Genomic DNA, 19,785 nt, shown 5'->3' with positions numbered 1-19,785 from the left:
TTTCGATAAGGTCCCGCATAAGAGATTAGCGTGTAAAGTTAAGGCACATGGGATTAGGGGCAAGGTATTGACTTGGATAGAGAACTGGTTGGCAGACAGAAAGCAAAGAGTTGGAATAAACGGGTCTTTTTCCGAGTGGCAGGCAGTGACTAGTGGGGTACCGCAGGGGTCGGTCCTTGGACCCCAGCTATTCACAATATATATTAATGATCTAGACGAGGGAACTAGATGTAATATCTCCAAGTTTGCAGACGACACAAAGCTGGGTGGACGTGTGTGCTGTGAGGAGGAAGCTGAGAAACTCCAGTATGATTTGGACAGGTTGGGTGATTGGGCAGAAGCATGGCAGATGCAATATAACGTGGATAAATGTGAGGTTATCCACTTTGGCGTCAAAAACAGGAAGGCAGAGTATTATCTGAATGGCAATAGATTGGGAGAAGGGGAAGTGCAACGAGGACTGGGTGTCCTTGTGCACCAGTCGCTGAAGGTAAGCATGCAGGTGCAGCAGACGGTTAAGAAGGCAAATGGTATGTTGGCCTTCGTAGCGAGAAGGTTTGAGTACTGGAACAAGGATGTCTTGCTGCAGTTGTACAGGGCCTTGGTGAGACCACATCTTGAGTATTGTGTGCAGTTTTGGTCGCCTTATCTGAGGAAGGATGTTCTTGCCATGGAGGGAGTGCAGCGAAGATTCACCAGGCTGATACCTGGGATGGCAGGAATGACGTATGAGGAGAGATTGGGTCACTGGAGTTTAGAAGAATGAGAGGGGATCTCATTGAAACTTATAAAATTCTAAACAGACTAGACAGACTAGATGCAGGAAGGATGTTCCCGATGGCCGGGGAGTCCAGAACCAGGGGTCACAGTCTAAGGATAAGGGGTAGGCCATTTAGGACAGAGATGAGGAGGAATTTCTTCACCCAGAGAGTGGTGAACCTGTGGAATTCTCTACCATAGAAGGCAGTAGAGGCCAATTCATTAAATATATTCAAGAAGAAGTTGGATATTGTGATGAAATATTCCATTCACCACTGCCTGTGACTGAGATCGGTTTCGGTGTCATTTCCCTTCCCCCAGACCTCATTGTATTGTGTACTGGAATGTGCTGTATTGTATACTGGAATGTGCTGGAATGTGCTGTGTGTAGGGCTCCGCCCATACCTGGCCCCGTTTGTAAGCTAGCTTCAGTCTGGCCTCAGTCTCCAGAAGGAAGACATCTCTCTCTCTTACGTGTTACTTTCTAATAATAAAAGCCTTGTTTTTGTTCTGCTAACTTCGAGTCTCGGAATTATTGAGGCACATCAGATATATTTCTTAAGGCTAAAGGGATCAAGGGATATGGGGAGAAGGCAGGAACAGGGTACTGAATTTGGATGATCAGCCATGATCTCATTGAATGGCGGAGCAGGCTCGAGGGGCCGAATGGCCTACTCCTGCTCCTATCTTCTATGTTTCTATGTTTCTATGCAGCACTCCCTCAGTACTGCACAGAGGTGCCAGCTTAATTATGCATTGGAGTCTGTCGAGTGGGGCTTGAACCCGTGACCTTCTGACTCAGGCAAGAGCACTACTACCATTGAGCCAAGGCTGACACCTCTGTAGTAAAACCTTCTATTCTTATTAAAAAATGTAAACAGAAAATGCTGGAAATACTCAGCAGGTCAAGCAGCATCTGTGGAGAGAGAGTTAGGGGGAGAAATTTGGTTGCTTAGTGCCTCCCATTAGCGCCTCCGCGGGGCTCTAGGAACTTAGCGCCCGAGCGCAGCAATTTTAGCGCCGCTCGCGAAATTGACCAGTTGTTTTGCGGCGGTGCTAAACTCTACCGCCATGATCTCCTGCACCCGCAGATCGTGACGTCATGCCAACGTGCAATGCCCCAGTAGCGCCCCAGACTGGATATCGAGTCGCGCCTTCGCCTTAGTGCCTGCCACTAGGAACAACAGGTAGAGGGGAACGTTTTCATGTTGGGAAGGGGCTGGGGGAGCGCTATTTAAAGGTGGGCGCTTCTTGCCTTTTCTTTTTGACCAAATTTTTGGTTTTTACGCTGTCCTAAAGAGTTTTGGCCCTCAGCACCACTTTTGAGGTTCCTAAGCGCCGAGCTCTTTCCCTGGGCCTATTCATTAGTGCTTCCAACACAATTGCTTTTGAGATCTCTCCAGGCCAAGATTCAAGGCTGCAATGAGCAGGAAGTGGCTGGCCAGCAAGGTGGCCCCTCCCCTTTAAGAACTGGACGGCGCCAGTCTGTCTGGCTTCCATGGTAACTGACATCGCCTGAGCTTCGGTAGCGTTCTGAGGTAGCGCCTCGCTCCCTGACGTTTGCGCCTTGAGAGAGGTGCGTAGTGCCTGATTTAGCGCTCAAATCACTTCCAGGGGTGATAGAGGCGAATTTTGCAGTCGGAGGCAATAACGGTGGCATAGTGGTTAGCACTGTTGCCTCACAGCGCCAGGGACCCGGGTTCAAATCCGGCCTCGGGTGACTGTCTGTGTGGAGTTTGCACATTCTCCCCGTGTTTGCGTGGGTTTCCTCCGGGTGCTCCGGTTTCCTCCCACAGTCCAAAGATGTGCGGGTTAGGTTGATTGGCCATGATAAAAAAATTGGCCCTTAGTGTTAGGGGGGATTAAATACGTGGGGTTACGGGGTTACGGGGATAGGGCTTGTGTGGGATGGCTATCAGTGTAGGGACCGGGTGCTAGGGTTTGGATGATCAGCCATGATCTCGTTGAATGGCGGAGCAGGCTTGAAGGGCCGAATGGCCTACTCCTGCTCCTATCTTCTATGTTTCTATTAGCGCCGGGCGATATTAGCGCCCCAAAATGGGCGATACCGAATTTTTCCCCCTTAATGTTTCAAATTTTAACTCTGTTTCTAGCAGCTGCAGTATTTTGCTTTTACTCTCCCTGTTTTTATTGACAATTATCTAATTTAATGTGCTGATGCGACACTATGTGAAGTTCACATTTCTGATCTGAGCCACTCTCATTAATACTGCTATTACTTTTCAAACAGTCCGTCCTACGACTGGATGAGACGTGTAACTCAACGTAAAAAAGTCTCCAAGAAGAAGGGGAAAGCTTCTCTGTTATTCGATCACTTGGAGCCGCTGGAGCTGGCAGAGCACCTTTCCTTCCTGGAGTACAAATCCTTTCGCCGGATATCGGTCAGTGATCCTCGGTTTCAGAGAGTTGAATTTGCTGTATCTCAATGTCCGCTTTTCAAATTTCATCTCCCCCCCCCGCGCCCCTTCCCCATGTTCTCCTGCTTCCTCGGGGGGTTGCCTGTAAAGTTTACAAACCTGCCCCAAATGTATAATGTATTAATTTAGACGGTTGATGGCGCTGGTCCCTTTCTGTTTGGAAAACTGAACCACTTTCCTCATTGTAAACTGGTGCACAAGGGGTTTCCGATTCTCAAGTGACCGCAAGAAAATGTCATCCAACTACAGACACACCATTGGGGGAACCTTTCCTCTCTTACCCATTTCTGCTAAAAATCATAAACATGAGTGTAAAGAACACACTCCACAAACAGCAAACAGAGGAAGTCTGACCCCGTAGTTCCAACTCATTTTGACTTCATTATATATGGTAACTGTGGTGCATGATGGGCCAAATGATTCTATGATGTGATAATAGAGTTTAAATTCCGTTTTATACAGAGCTGTGCTCTTTAAAAAAACACAGCTCTGTATAAAACTGAATTTAAAATCTGTATTATCACATCATCGAATCATTTGGCCCATCATTGCCTGGCCCTCTTTGAAAGAGCTACCAATTAGGCCCACTCCCCTCGCTCTTTCCCCATAAACCTGCAAATTTTTCCTTTTCAAGTAACTATCCAATTCCCTTTTGAAAGTTACTATTGAATCCGCTTTCACCACCCTTTCAGGCAGTGCATTTTAGATCATAACAACAGGCTGAGTAAAAACAATTCTCCTCATCTCCCCCCTGGCTTTTTTGCCAATTATCTTAAATCTGTGTCCTCTGGTTACCGACCCTCCTGCCAGTGGAAACAGTTTCTCCCTATATACCCTATCAAAACACCACATAATTTTGAACACCTCTATTAAATCTCTCATCAACCTTCTCTGCACCAAGGAGAACAATTCCAGCTTATCTAGTCTCTCCACATAACTGAAACCCCTCATCCCAATCTGTATTACTCTTGCTAAGTGTCACTCCCAAAATTTCTTTGATGACCGCTCTGCATATAAAATCAAACATAATCGAACAGTATTAAAGAAACCTCCTCCATTCAATGGCTGAAAGAGTTGCTGGGTAACTGTCTCCCAAGCACGTACCTTTGCCTGGTTGAAGGTGTGTCGAATTGGCCCGCTTTAGCTTTGTTTGGCAGCCCCTTCTAATGGCCTGACCATGATCAGGAACTTGCTGCATGGGGAATCACAGGTCTGAACCGCACCCTGCTGTTCATAAGCTGTGCCAGCAGTTCACTCAGCATGCAGATATTTTCATTTGGGGAGGGGGGTTAAAACCTGCTCTATTAAATATACTGCATTTGAGTTACAAAGAATTTACAGCACAGAAACAGGCCCAATTGGTCTATGTTGGTGTTGATGCTCCACATGTGCCTCCTCCCTCCCTACTTCATCTGACCCTATCAGTATAACCTTCTATTCCTTTCTCCCTCAACGGGTAGTTGTGAAAATTTCTGGGACACCATCTTAGTCCTCTTTCAACCCTTTCCCCTCACCCAAAACAAATTGCAAACAAGAGGGTTGGGTGGGCATTCTCTCCCTTCACCTGCTCTGGAACGGACTGCCAAATAGTGTTGCAGCTGACAGGCATGGAGTGGTAGGGCATGGGGTTGTATCCACATTTCCCTGAATGGTGAGCTGACAGTGTCAGTTCTGGAGGGGGCTGCATAGAGGCAGAACACTTCTTCAGAGGGAGTGAGAAAGCCAGAGGGCGAGCCAACCTGGTCTCTTTGTTGGACCTCCTACCAGCTGTACGCAGAGCAGCATTGCTAGAAGCCTGGGAGTGGATTGTCTGCATCAAACTTGTGGCTAGAGAACAATATGTGGTACAAAAGAAGGGCGGGGGCTAAAAATAGGTGGGATGATCATAAAATGCAGAAAATAAATACCTTTAAACACCTGCAAACTTTAAAAAAAAGGTCAATTTGCATTTAATATTAATTTTAGAGCTTAAATCTTAACCTTCTATATTTATATTGACTTTGTATAGGATCTAATCAGTATAACATTGCTCAAAGATGCTGTGATTGCATGGTATGGAGTCCCACTGGTGTAAAACTAACAACCCTCATTTAGTACACAAGGCACTTCGCACTGAGATGATGGACAATGTACATGTTCTGTGGGTCAGCGTGACGTGTAAATGACTGAAGGGCACTCGGTCCTTTCTTACGGTGAAACGTCACCGCTGACCATGTCATGTGACAGGAAGAAATGGCAGCGTACAATCAGTGAGCGACGACAGCTTTAGAGCGTTTCACTGAATGTTTTGACGTCTCAAGTAACATCTGCAACTCCTAAGTGTTTTCTTTTCCCCTGAGGCAGCAAGTGCAGCTTAAATTTACCCTGGACTCAGACTGCAAGTGGGCCTGTTGTAGTCTGCACCACAATCGGGCCTGGTTGGCAGTGTTTAAACCCGTAACTAGCTGCCTTTACCTGTCTAATGATCCCAGACTGATCTTACTGCTCTGTTCACAAGCAGAGGGAATGACATCAGCATTGCAACTCATGGTGCATCAACACAATAGAGTAAATACACTTTGTTATGCTATGCTGTGGTAAATTAATCGTTTCCACAAATTAGAGCAGGTGACCAAGCTTTTGGTCACCTGCCCTAATTTCTCCTTATGTGGCTCAGTGTCAAATTTTTTGTCTTTTAATACTTCTGTGAAGCGCCTTGGTACGTTTTACTACGTTGAAGGTGCTATATAAATACAAGTTGTTGTTGTTGTGCTGTTCCAACCCAAACCTGAATCAGACTAGTCAGGCATTTATTTATAAATTGGCAAACCAAAGGAGAAGGGAAAAGGCTGGTAGTGCAGGGCGTCAATCCTCAATCAAAAAATAACAGCAAAGCCCAGCTTTGGCAGATTGGTAAGAAGAATTGAAAAGACCCCTGACCTTTAATTAACTCTTGAAATGGCGCTCTCTCCCAGTTTACAGATTATCAGAGTTACGTTACACATCGCTGCCTAATGGATAATCCAACCCTTGAGAGATCCATCGCTCTGTTTAATGGTATTTCCCAGTGGCTCCAGTTGATGGTTCTTAGCAAGCAGACACCTGTGCAAAGGGCAGAGGTCATCACCAAGTTCATTAATGTGGCTCAGGTGAGTAATATTAACAAAAATTCTTGTGGTTGTGTTGGTTACGCAATTTCCATAGTGTGCCTGCTTCTGTATCTCACTCAGCGTTCACCTGACTGTTTGGAAGTATGTGAGTGGTGCACAGAAGCCACAGGCAATAGTTAAGGCAGGGATCGTTGTATTTTTAAGGGAAGAGCTGATAAACATTTGGGATGATGCAGGGCAATAGGTAGAGCAAGGTACGGGGATTAGTTTTGGATTGCTCCAGCGAAGAGCTGGCACAGGCACGATGGGCCGAATAGCCTTCTTCAGTGCTGTAAACTTCTATGGTTCTAGTGGTGATTTTCCTACCTGTGGGGAAAGCAGCTAGCCTCCACTCTCCATCTCATTCTGATGGCACAATTGAGATTGAAAATTGATCACGCAAGGAAGTAGTGTGGGCCTCAAAAAATGTTCTGAAAACCAATTGCCCTCTTGACAATTTTTCCATAGTCCAGACTCCAGAACTGTTGTACAGTTAAAGCCAGAGTTACATTAAGACATTACAACTTGAGACTTACAAGAAATAATCCTGTCCAGTAAGACCCAACTTTAGCATAGTGAAACCTCACAAGGGACTTTACAAAAGGTTGGGGGGGGTGGTGGGGGGGCGATGGACACGGAGCAAGAGCTGGGAGAAGAAGGTTGGAGGAAGTGACCAAAGAAATGGCTAAAGAGATAAGTTTTGAGGAGGTTTCTGATGGTGGGGAGAGATGGAGCAAGGCTGAGGGGTTTAGGAAACAAATTTGAGTGAGGAGCAAAACAGATGAATACTCTCCACTTGCCTGGATGAGTGCAGCTCCAGCAACACTCTAGAAACTTGACACCATCCAGGACAAAGCAGCCTGCTTGATTAGCACCCCATCCACCACCTTAAACATTCACTCCCTCCACCACCGGCGTACCGTGGCTGCAGTGTGTACTATTTACAAGATGCACTGCAGCAACTCACCAAGCTTTCTTCGGCAGCACCTCCCAAACATGAGACCTCTTCCACCTAGAAGGACAAGGGCAGCAGGCGCATGGGAACACCACCACCTCCAAGTTCCCCTCCAAGTCACACACCATCCTGACTTGGAAGTATATCGCCGATCCTTCATCGTCGCTGGGTCAAAATCCTGGAACTCCCTCCCTAACAGCACTGTGGGAGTACCTTCGCCACACGGACTGCAGTGGTTCAAGAAGGCGGCTCACCACCACCTTCTCAAAGGCAACTAGGGATGGGCAATAAATGCTGGCCATGCCAGCGATGCTCACATCCCATGAAAGAATTTTTAAAAAGCCATGGTGAAGAGGAGGGATGCACAGGGTCCAGACTCAGAAGAGTGCAGGGTGTAGGCTGTGACAGGGCTGGAGGGCATTGCAGAGGTAAGATGGGCTAAATCTTTGGAGGGATTTGTAAGTGAGGATGAAGATTTCGAATTCAGTGCACTGGGGAGCCAGAGGAGGTCAGCAAAAACCTGGGTGCTCGGTGAGCAGGGTTGAATACGGATAGGATGCAAGTGGTAGAGTCTGATTTGGAGTTTTATCAGCTCAAGAGGCCAGCTAACAACAACAACTTGTATTTATATAGCGCCTTTAACGTAGTAAAACATTCCAAGGTGCTTCACAGGGGCTTTTTAAAACAAAATTTGACACCGAGCCACACAAGAAGATATTAGGGCAGGTGACCAAAAGCTTGGTCAAAGAGGTAGGTTTTAAGGAGCGTCTTAAAGGAGGAGAGAGAGGTAGAGAGGCGGAGAGGTTTAGGGAGGGAATTCCAGAGTTTAGGGCCTAGACAGCTGAAGGCACGGCCACCAATGGTGGAGCGATTCAAATCACGATGCTCAAGAGGCCAGAATTAGAACCAGCTAAGTGGAAATGTTGATGCTGGAGGCGGAAAGGTGTCTCTCAGCAGAGGCAGGGGTGAGGTAGGGATGGAGGTGGAAGTGGGCTGTCTTATTGATGGACTGAATGTGAAGTTTGAAGTTCACCTTGGCTTTGAGCAGGGTACTGAGGTTGCTTTCAGTCCAATTCAGTACCTCTCACTCTTGTTAGCCTTGAATCAGTGACTGCACCAATATAGTGACCTTAGTTCTCTCCTGTTGTTGGTCTATGCTTGTGGTAAATGTACCTCGTATTTTGGCTCAATAATCTGTAGTGATCCACCGGTTGCTTTCCCCATTCCCATAACGTTTGGTGTTCTTTTGGCAAATGTGTTTCAGATAATTTAAACTTCACACCTACCAAAGGAACTGGGTGATCCTGTGGGGTAGAACACTGCCCTTACCTTTGGGACTTGGGGCTAATTCCAGCCTGGACAGGTGGGATGAATGCTTCGTTTCCAGTGACTTTTAGAGAGCAAGGGTGTCTCGATTACGTTCCTAAGGCATGTCTGCCTATTACAGTTTGTTTTTTCCCCAGCATTTCCTCTTATGTTCACAGCTAGATGACAGTTTCTATGATCAGATGAAGTCCCTTTGGAACTGAAACCCGTGTACTTATTCACGACTGTGCACTGGTTAGTCTGCTCAAGATAAACAGTTAACCCCCTAATTGCTATAATCTGCTTACTGGGGTACTTAAAACATTCTCCTGTCAATTTCAAAGGCAGAAAGTAACTTGCTGCCAGAATAAATTGTGCAGGTTAAATTGTACACCATTGACCAGAGACTTCACTGGACCAGCCACATCAATACTGTGGCAACAAGAGCAGGTCAGAGGCTGGGTATTCTGTGGCGAGTGTCTCACCTCCTGACTCCCCAAAGCCTTTCCACGGGGCACAAGTCAGGAGTGTGATGGAATACTCTCCACTTGCCTAGATGAGTGCAGCTCCAACAACACTCAAGAAGCTCGACACCATCCAGGACAAAGCAGCCCACTTGACTGGCACTCCATCTACCACCTTAAACATTCACTCCCTCCACCACCAGCGTACCATGGCTGCAGTGTGTACCATCTACAAGATGCACTGCAGCAACTCACCAAGGCTTCTTCGGCAGCACCTTCCAAACCCACAACTTCTTCCACCTAGAAGGACAAGGGCAGCAGGCGCATGGGAACACCACCACCTCCATGTTCCCCTCCAAGTCACACACCATCCTGACTTAGAAGTATATCGCCGATCCTTCATCATCGCTGGGTCAAAATCCTGGAACTCCCTCCCTAACCGCATTGTGGGAGTACCATCATCACATGGACTGCAGCGGTTCAAGAAGGCGGCTCACCACCACCTTCTCAAGGGCAGGTGGAAGGGGTATCAGTGGGAGTTCATTTTGGTGGCAGTGATCATAATTCAGTTAGATTTTGCGTAGTTATGGAAAAGGACAAAGATAGACCAGGAGTGAAAGTTCTCAATGGGGGAAAGGCCAATTTTACTAAGCTGAGATGTGATTTAGCATAAGTGGACTGGAAACAGCTACTTGAAGGTAAATCAGAGCAGTGGGAGGCATTCAAGGAGGGGATAGTGAGGGTCCAGAACAAATACGTTCCCACAAAGAAAACGGGTGGGACTCCCAAATCAAGGGCCATACAGGGTAGGATAAGGTAAAAAAGGGAAGCTTATGTCAGATGCTGAGAGCTAAATACTGCAGAAAGCCTAGAGGAGTATAGAAAGTGCTGGAGTGCAATTAAAAAGGAAATTAGGAAAGCAAAGAGAGAGCATGAAAGAATATTGGCAAGTAAAATCAAGGAAAACCCAAACATGTTTTATAAATACATAAAGAGCAAGAGGGTAGAGTAGGGCCTATTAGAGACCAAAAAGGTAACCAGTGTGTGGATGCGAAGGACGCGGATATGGCTCTTAATGAATACTTTGTGTCTGTCTTCACTAAAGAGAGGGATGATGCAGACATTGTAGTTAAGGAGGAGGAGTGTAAAATATTAGATGTGATAAACATAGTGAGAGAGGAAGTATTAAGGGATTTAGCATCTTTGAAAGTGGATAAATCTCCAGGCCTGGATGAAATGTATCGCAGGCTGTTAAGAGAAGTAAGGGAGGAAATAGCGGAGGCTCTGACCATCCTTTTCCAATCCTTTCTGGCTACAGGTGTGGTGCCAGGGGACTGGAGGACTGCTAACGTGGTACAGTTGTTTAAAAAGGGAGAAAGGGATAGACCGTGTAATTACAGGCCAGTCAGCCTAACCTCGGTGGTGGGAAAATTATTGCAAAACATTTTGAGGGACAGTATGAAGATTCATTTAGAAAGACACAAATTAATTAGGGATAGTCAGCATGGATTTGTTAAGGGAAAAGTCGTGTCTGACTAACTTGATTGACTTTTTTGAGGAGGTAACAAGGAGGGTCAATGAGGGTAGTGCGTTTGATATAGTCTACATGGATTTTAGCGAGGCTTTTGACAGGGTCCCACATGGCAGACTGGTCAGAAAAGTAAAAGCCCATGGGATCCAAGGGAAAGTGGCAAGTTGGATCCAAAATTGGCTCAATGGCAGGAAGCAAAGGATAATGGTCGACGGATGTTTTTGTGACTGGAAGGCTGTTTCCGGTGGGGTTCCGCAGGGCTCAGTACTAGGTCCCTTGCTTTTTGTGGTATATGTCAATGATTTAGACTTCAATGTAGGGGTTATGATTAAGAAGTTTGCAGGTGATACAAAAATTGGCCGTGTGGTTGATAGTGAGGATGAAAACTGTAGACTGCAGGAAGATATCAATGGACTGGTCAGGTGGGCAGAAAAGTGGCAAATGGAATTAAATCTGGAGAAGTGTGATGTAATGCAATTAGGGAGGGCTAACAAGGCAAGGGAATACACAATAAATGGTAGGATACTGAGAAGTGTAGAAGAACAGAGGGACCTTGGAGTGCATGTCCACAGATCCCTGAAGGTAGCAGGACAGGTAGATAAGGTGGTTAAGCAGGCATACGGGATACTTGCCTTTATTAGCCGAGGCATAGAATATAAGAGCCGGGAGGTTATGCTTGAACTGTATAAAACACTAGTTAGGCCGCAGCTAGAATACTGCGTGCAGTTCTGGTCACCACATTGCAGGAAGGATGTGATTGCACTGGAGAGGGTACAGAGGAGCTTTATGAGGATGTTTTTAAAAAATCACAGAAACCTCATAGTGCAGATAGAGGCCATTTCGGCCCATTGAGCCTGCACCGACACATAGCCCACCCGATCCCCGTAACCCCACGTATTTAATCCCCCTAACACTAAGGGTCAATTTTATCATAGCCAATCAACCTAACCCGCACATCTTTGGACTGTGGGAGGAAACCGGAGCACCCGGAGGAAACCCACGCAAACACGGGGAGAATGTGCAAACTCCACACAGACAGTGACCCGAGGCCGGATTTGAACCCGGGTCCCTGGCGCTGTGAGGCAACAGTGCTAACCACTATGCCACCGTGCTGCCATGTTGCCAGGACTGGAGAATTTTAGCTATGAGGAAGGATTGGATAGGCTGGGGTTGTTTTCTTTGGAACAGAGGCGACTGAGGGGAGACTTGATTGAGGTGTATAAAATTATGAGGGGCCTGGATAGAGTAGATAGGAAGGACCTATTTCCTTTAGCAGAGAAGTCAATAACCAGGGGGCATAGATTTAAAGTAATTGGTAGAAGGTTTAGAGTTGAGAACTTTTTTCGCCCAGAGGGTGGTGGGGGGGGGGGGGGGGGGAGTGGTGGTCTGGAACTCACTGCCTGAAAGGGTGGTAGACCCTCATCACATTTAAAAACCTCATCACATTAAAAAACTACTTGGATATGCACTTGAAGTGCCGTAACCTACAAGGCTATGGACCAAGAACTGGAAACTGGGATTAGGCCGGATAGCTCTTTTTCATCCAGCACAGACATGATGGGCCTAATGGCCTCCTTCTGTGCCGTTAATTTCTATGATTATATGATTCTATGAACTGAGGATTCTGGGTAGCCAAATAGTATATTGTTTTTGACACCTGACAGAATTGGAGAACACAACCCTGTCTGTGTGGTTGGAATGGGAATAGTCAACCAGCTGAGAGAGGTGCAGGAGGAAGCTGTGTGTGTTCTCACTCTAGAAGGATGCGAGCCTGGGGTGAAAGTAGGTAGCTGTGGAGTAATGATGAGTGGGAAGAGGGATCAAAGGATCCCGAAGAAGGCGGGGGATGAAAGGTGGTAATGGCTTGGTGAGAGGAAGGGGAGAAGAAAGGAGAGCAAAGTCAAGGAAGGAGCTCATAGGAAAAATGGGAGAAATGGGCCATGGTCTGCATGCGAGTGGATATGGAGGGAAACCTAAGGTACATGAACATGACAGAGATCTAGCTGAAGCAGGAAAACGCCTTAGGATAAGGACAGAGAACAGAGGAGACAATCAGTCCAAAATCCAAGGGCCAGGAATCAGTGGTGGACTGAGGTCTGCTCAATCAATCTGACCACCTCGTCTGATCTCGTGAAGGAAAGTTTTGCATATTTTCAACCTGATTCCCAAAGGTAATTCAATAAAACTCCAGAATAAATCTATCCATCATCACATCACTGATGTTCAACCCTGCTCGGTTGCTTTCTTCAGATGACCTTTTCAAGGTGCTAGCTGCACGAGAACCATTGTGTTCCCTGGGGGGTATTTGAATAGTTGTATATGTATTCCTGTAACTTTCAATCCCATACGTAACAAAGTACTTATCTATCTCTTCAGAGAATCTTAACTTTACATTTAATTAATAATTTATTAAAAAAGAAAGGCAAAATTATAGGCTGAAAGATACATTCCTGCAGCGAGTGGTTGTTGAAATGCCTGGAGTAAAGTTGCCCCAACATAAACAGGGCAGAAAGGGGGCGGAAGTCCTGCGGCATTTTCCCAGGCATTGGTCCCCTCGCAAATCCAAGGGATAGGGTTATTTAATATTCAGGCTGGGCGGTGCAACCTGTGAAGGCCCAACAGAGATGCCGGCCCCAATAAAGCGCCACAATCAGAGTGGCGCTCTGCCGCTCTGAGGGAGGGAGCCCAAGGCCCTCATCCAGCAAAGAAGTAGGTTACAAAACATGCCCTTTACAATGGCCAGGAATTTCCTCCGCGCTGCTCCCGCTCCGACGTCGTAACCTTGCCAGAAGCTAACGCAGTGGAATGGGAGCAGCTCTGAGGAAATTCCTGGCCAATGTGTTTATGGCTGTATTTGTCAGAAAATATTAATTTTACTGTATTGATATCTGTTGAGACGTAGGATTGAGGGTTAACAATATATTAAACAGCATTGAGAGTTATGGAGATAGTAAGCAGCATTGAGGATTATGGAGATATTAAACTGCTTTGAGGGTTATGGGGATATTAAACTGCTTTGTTTGTTTTGTCAGGGGTGGTGAGGGAGCTTTGTGTTCCATAAAGTCAGAAATCAACAAGTAGTGGTAGGGAAGAAAGAGTCCATGATGGAATAATCTGTTTTTGTTAGAACAGAGGACCTTATGGGTGATTTTATAGAGGTGTTTAAATTTATGAAGGGATGGAACACAGTAGATAGAAGTAGACTGTTTTCAGAAATAAATGGGTCTAGAACAAGGGGACATAGATATAAGGTTCAGGACAGAGAGCAGGAGAAATGTTTTAACAGAGATAAAGTTGTGAGGATGTGGAATGCACTAACAGAGTTAAAGATTGAAACAATGACCATGACAACATTGAAGAATAGATTAGATAGGTGTTTGAAGAAAGGGTAGATAAAAGGTTATAGGAACAGGGTCAATACTTGGGATTAGGACTACTTCCCGTATGGAAGATAAACACTAACATGGACGGTTTGGGCCCAACACCCTGTTTGCATATACTGTATATATGGGCCTAGAAATTCAGGTGGTTTGTGCCACCCGTTAGCGCCATGAAATGGCGGAGAAACAGTGGCCGGGGCTCTTCTGCCAGCTGGTGGCGGGTACAGCAGCGGCCATCGTTTTCGGCAGGTCGGCAGCGCTGCCCTTACCTGCTATCGGCGAGAGTATTTTAATGAGGTGGAGCGTGACGGCCATCAGCGTGCAGCGCCGAGTTGACGCCAGCTCATCCATTTTGGAGTTCACCGCTCACATTGCCGCCCACGCTAAATCACGCCAGTATTTGTTGCCGCTAAAAGGTCTTTCAGCGGCGTTAACTGCCGGGAGGAGTCTGGCAAGACTTACTGGGATGAACGCCGGGACTTCAAATGCCTCCTTTGCCAAGGTTCTTCTTTTAAACTTTCATTTTTTGCCCATCAGTGGCCGGGGGGGCGGAGGGGGGAGATGTGTGAGCGGAGCTAGCATTTTCTGGCAGCTTTCCGGGAGGCTTACAGTGTCTGTGGGTCAGTCAATCAATGGGTGAACTCCATTGCAACGACTGACGATGATCTGTGATAAGATCATTTTTACCTGCATTCATGTCATATAGAAACAAAATATTGATAAACAGCTAATATTTTTGGAGCATGTACGGGAACTGTTCGGGTCGCTCCATTCTTCCCCGTTCTCCTACACTGTGAGCAGGAGACGAAGGCGACCTTTGGCCTCCTTCTGAGATTACCGCTGCAAAGAGTGCGTTGCACGGGAAAATCACCGCCACGCTGATGATAATGAGCAAGCAGTACCAAAATGCCGGTGCGGCCTGCGCGCTCTCATTCAGTGGCTGTCAGGATGGTGTGTGACTTAGAGGGGAACTTGGAGGTGATGGTGTTCCCATGCGCCTGCTGCCCTTGTCCTTCTAGGTGGTAGAGGTTGCGAGTTTTGGAGGTGCTGCCGAAGAAGCCTTGTCGAGTTGCTGCAGTGTATCTTGTAGATGGTACACACTGCAGCCACGGTACGCTGGTGGTGGAGGGAGTGAATGTTTAAGGTGGTGGGTGGGGTGCCAATCAAGCGGGCTGCTTTGTCTTGGATGGTGTCGAGCTTCTTGAGTGTTATTGTAGCTGAACGCAACCAGGCAAGTGGAGAGTATTCCATCACACTCCTTACTTGTGCCTTGTAGATGGTAGAAAGGCTTTGGGGAGTCAGGAGGTGAGACACTCGCCGCAGAATACCTAGCCTCTGACCTGCTCTTGTTGCCACAGTATTTATGTGTCTGGTCCAGTTAAGTTTCTGGTCAATGGTGACCCCCAGGATGTTCATGGTGGGGGATTCGGCGATGATAATGCTGTTGAATGTCAAGGGGAGGTGGTTAGACTCTCGCTTGTTGGAGATGGTCATGATTATCCTTGGCCGCCAATGTTACTGGCAGGTTTCCAGCGTGTCCCAATCTCTAGGCCCATGCACTCTAAATGGAATAGACTTGATAGATGAAATGGTCTTTTCTTACTTTCTATGCACTTCACTCCTCTTTTTGTGGGATTTCAATACAACAAGGTGTTAATATTGTGGCTTATTATGAGAACAGGTAATAAGCAGCGAATATAGAACAGGGAGAATTAAAGCGCATTCTGTGCTCATTACAGCTTCTGTTTAAAAATATGATATTAAAACCTAAATGGAATACATAATAGTTTATAAGAGTGGGAAATTTATCTGGTTATCTTTGTTTTGTACGGGGGCGCTAAGGGGTTAGCGCCAGGATGTAGCGAATGCAGCAATGCCCACGAACTTTAGTGCTGGTTGGCGCCTGGGCCTCTAGCGCCTCACAGATCGTGACGTCATAAAGTGCGCAGCGCCCCGTTATCGCCCCAGATGGAAAATTGGCTCTCGCCCCCTTGCTTTATCGCCTCGCCCCGACAACACCAGCAAGAGGAGGTGTTGTGAACTGGGCTGGCCGCTTCGGGGGCGGTAAGTAAAGGGAATGCTTTTCAGCTGGCGCAACCTTTATTATTTGCACCAGTCCGGTGCCAGCGCAAAATCTTTAATGTCTCATTGGCGCAAGATGTCCAAGCCCTCCTCTTTCTGAGAGTGTTTGGGGCAGTAATGGCCGTCGCCCAGGTCGCCTTGCAAAACAGAACTGACGACAACTAGCTTGTGCAGCATCACTGGCCCTTCCCTTTAAACGAGGGAAGCAGCCTCTGTGATGAAAGAGTGCCGTTTACAATGCGCATGAAATTGTTTAGCACTCTGCCGCTACCGCCCCACTCTCGGACTTTAGCGCCCTAAGAGAAGTGGTCAGCGTTTGATTTAGCACTCGACTTCCCTCTTGGAGCAATAAAACTGAATTTCGCGGGAGGCGAGAATGATTAGCGCCTGGTGCTAATTTTTCAACTCCCGAATTTCTCCCCCAGTCTATTACGTGGCAGTCTGTGACACGTCTGTGGATACGATTGGATGAGAAATGTTGTGGCTTCTTATGTGACCTTTAAATATGTGTCTGTGACTGAACGGTCAGTGGAGTATTCCTTTATTTATGTGTACTTTTGCTCTTGGTCATTTCCTCTGTTTTTTCCTCTGGTTTGTGCTGTGTTACATTGCAGGAAACCAGTCAGAAATAAGGAAATGGGAAAAAGTGACACAGATAGGGGATGAGTAATATATGTTTGAACGATCGGGATCTAAAGTCACAAAATAATAGCTTTCCTGGTAGAGGAGTGGGGTAGGTGGAAGAGCTTTGTTAGCCTGCAAAGGACAGCCTCCCTGAACCCCCAGTGAAATGAACGCCTGACTTAGGAAGGTAGCTTTCCAGAGCCCCAGGTAAATGAATGCCTCAGCCAGGTAGCCATTCTAACCTACCAGGCAAATACATGGACTTCCAAAAGGCGTTTGATAAACTGCCACATAATAGGCTTGCCAGCAAAGCTGAAGCCCATGGAATAAAAGGGACAGTGGCAGCATGATAGGCTGTTCCCACTAGTTGATTGTACAAGGACTAGGGGACATAGATTTAAGGTTTTGGGCAAGAGATACAGGGGGGATGTGAGGAAAAACCTTTTTACACAGCAAGTGGTGAGGACCTGGAATTCGCTGCCGACAGAAGTGGTGGAAGCGGAGACACTCAATGTTTTCAAGGGGAGACTGGATAGGCACTTGAGGGAAATAAACTTGCAGGGCTACGGGGATAGAGCGAGGTAATGGGACTGACTGGATTGCTCTACAGAGAGCCGGCACGGACTCGATGGGCCGAATGGCCTCCTTCTGCGCCATTATGACTCTGTGGGCTCGATTTTGCCAGCTCACTTTTCCTAAGTGGACCAGGCCATTGAACCTTTTTCTGCACTGCACCCAGGTTCGAGTGCACATGGATCTGGATCTCACCTCCGGAGCAATTTGCAGCCAGACTGCTTTGGTTTGCTGTGGTGGCTTCTTCCGTCCAGAGGATGGGAACAGTACCTCCTTGCGCCTCTGACTCCCTCCACAAGAGCATGGAGGGAGTCATCACCAAATCGGGGAGAGGCCTCGGCCCTTGAGGTAGTCATGCCAGCAGTTGTCAGAAGGAAATCCAGCAGCAAATAATGAGGCTGCACGGGCCCCTTAAATGCAGCCGGCTCACAGACATCAGCAGAGGCGAGTTCCAGACCCAAAACACTAATTGGCCAGGGGAGCGCACACACAGGGACTCAATTGTCCAATTAGGGCAAAATCGCAAATTTTTATCGGCTGAAAGCGGAATCGGAACCCGCCGACCACCTGACCCGCACCCAACCCGTCATCAATGAGAAAATCGTGGCCTTGGACTCTGTGGGGGTGATTTTCTCAATGGGGAGCTTTTGGAGGCGGGACTCCCACTTGTCGGGTTTCAGTCCCGCCTCCATCAACTTCTGGCCAACCCACGCTATTTTCCCTTGATTGACCTTGTTAAGCCCAGACTGTTCGGCCCATCGAATACGTGCCGGCTCTCTGTAGAGCAATCCAGTCAGTCCCATTCCCCCGCTCTATCCCCGTAGCCCTGCAAGTTTATTTCCCTCAAGTGCCTATCCAGTCTCCCCTTGAAAACATTGAGTGTCTCCGCATCCACAAAAAAGGTTTGATGAGTCCTGAACACAAGGACTCATCAAACTAAAGAGAATGTCAGTGTTGAGTGTCTCCGCTTCCACAAAAATTTTTTGACAGATGAATTGTTATCGTTTGACAGCTCTGTGAAGCTGTCAAACAGTGACATTCTCTGTAGTTTGATGAGGTCTTGAATTCAAGACCTCATCAAACTTCTTTCTTTTATGGAAATGAGATGGTTGTTGCATCTGAGAATGCAACGGCCACCTCAAAGCGGAGGTCCAAGACTCTCCGCATACACACCGACTGAAGCCTGCAGGAAAAAACAAAGGCAAGTCTACTTTTACTAACACTTTGCACTTACCTCAGATACTCACCTCTCCACTCTAGCACCCATTACTTACCTTCACACCAGACTTTTGCATCCCCCCCCGACCCCCGCAGACCCACTACTCGCCTCGCTGACCTGGCAGGTTTCAGAGCCTTCAGGAAGCCCGCACTTGTGAGGGCAAACAAGGGGATAATCCTATTTTCTGCCTGTTAACTACCTGTTAACAGGCTTTAATCCCTTCCCGCCTTCAAGGAGACGGGACCCGGCGCGGGACATCTACCCACCTCCTAGGAAGATGGCATGGAGGCGGGTTGGGAGTGGGTTGGGCACCCGCCCCCAAACTCTGCCATTTTCCCGGCAGTCCCGCCTCCCCGGTGCTGGCAAAATCGCCCCCTATGTATACAAAATTGGCTAAGTGATAGGAAACAGAGAGTAGTGGTGAACGGTTGTTTTTTGGACTGGAGGAAGGTACACAGTGGTGTTCTGCAGGGGTCGGTACTAGGACCACTGCTTTTCCTGATATATATTAATGACTTGGACTTATGTGTACAGGGCACCATTTCAAAATTTGCAGATGACATGAAATTTGGAAATATAGTGAACAGTGAGGAGGACAGTGATAGACTTCAGGAAGACATAGACAGGCTGGTGAAATGGGCGGACATGTGGCAGATGAAATTTAACGCAGAAAAGTGCAAAGTGATACATTTTGGTAGGAAGAATGAGGAGAGGCAATATAAACTAAAGGGTACAATCCTAAAGGGGGTGCATGAACAGAGAGACCTGGGGGTATGTGTACACAAATCATTGAAGGTGGCAGGGCAGGCTGAGAAAGTGGTTAAAAAAGCTTACGGGATCCTGGGCTTCATAAATAGAGGCATGGGGCTGGATTTTGTGAATGGAGGTGAGTTAGAGGCGAGACAGCTGCTTGTCGTGTCAATGTCCCGCCTCCATCCTCGCCTGACCAACAAGTGGGATTGTCCCCTGATTGACCTTGTTAACCCACCCAGCGGGCTCAGCAGGCTAATTAGGGAGGAAGTCACTGACAGAGCATGTCAACATCAGACGTGCTATCTGTCAAGACTTCTTGAAAGAAGAAATGTCAGTGCTTGACAGCTCTGTGAAGCTGTCAAACACTGACATTCTCTTTAATTTGATGAGTCCTTGTGTTCAGGACTCATCAAACCTTTCAACTTTGTAAATTTCACATGGCTGTTGGTACGGAGGTTCCAACAGTCAGTCTGTGAAATTGACAAGGAGGATGTCGGCTCTCCTGATCCACCGCGGCTGAAGGCTGTAGGAAGAAAACAAGGCAAGTGAACACTTTTTAAAACTTATCACTCAC

General features: G+C 47.1%; 1 protein-coding gene across 2 annotated transcripts in view; it reads left to right on the top strand.

Moving 5' to 3' along the window:
- Nucleotides 1-19,785, top strand: part of rasgrp3 (RAS guanyl releasing protein 3 (calcium and DAG-regulated)) — a 115,717-nt gene that overhangs the window by 52,955 nt on the left and 42,977 nt on the right. For both annotated transcript variants that reach the window (XM_085980083.1, XM_085980089.1), the window contains 2 exons: nucleotides 3,011-3,161; nucleotides 6,152-6,325. In XM_085980083.1, coding sequence (XP_085836209.1) covers nucleotides 3,011-3,161; nucleotides 6,152-6,325 — 325 coding nt within the window. The remainder of the gene's footprint in view (nucleotides 1-3,010; nucleotides 3,162-6,151; nucleotides 6,326-19,785) is intronic.

Source organism: Somniosus microcephalus, chromosome 3, assembly GCF_052327205.1.
Source record: "Somniosus microcephalus isolate GS21.2 chromosome 3, FLI_Smic_1.0, whole genome shotgun sequence".
NCBI classification, from domain to species: Eukaryota; Metazoa; Chordata; class Chondrichthyes; order Squaliformes; family Somniosidae; genus Somniosus; species Somniosus microcephalus.
The sequence above is the reverse complement of the archived record's forward strand: the minus strand, read 5'-3'. Positions and strand labels throughout refer to the sequence as shown.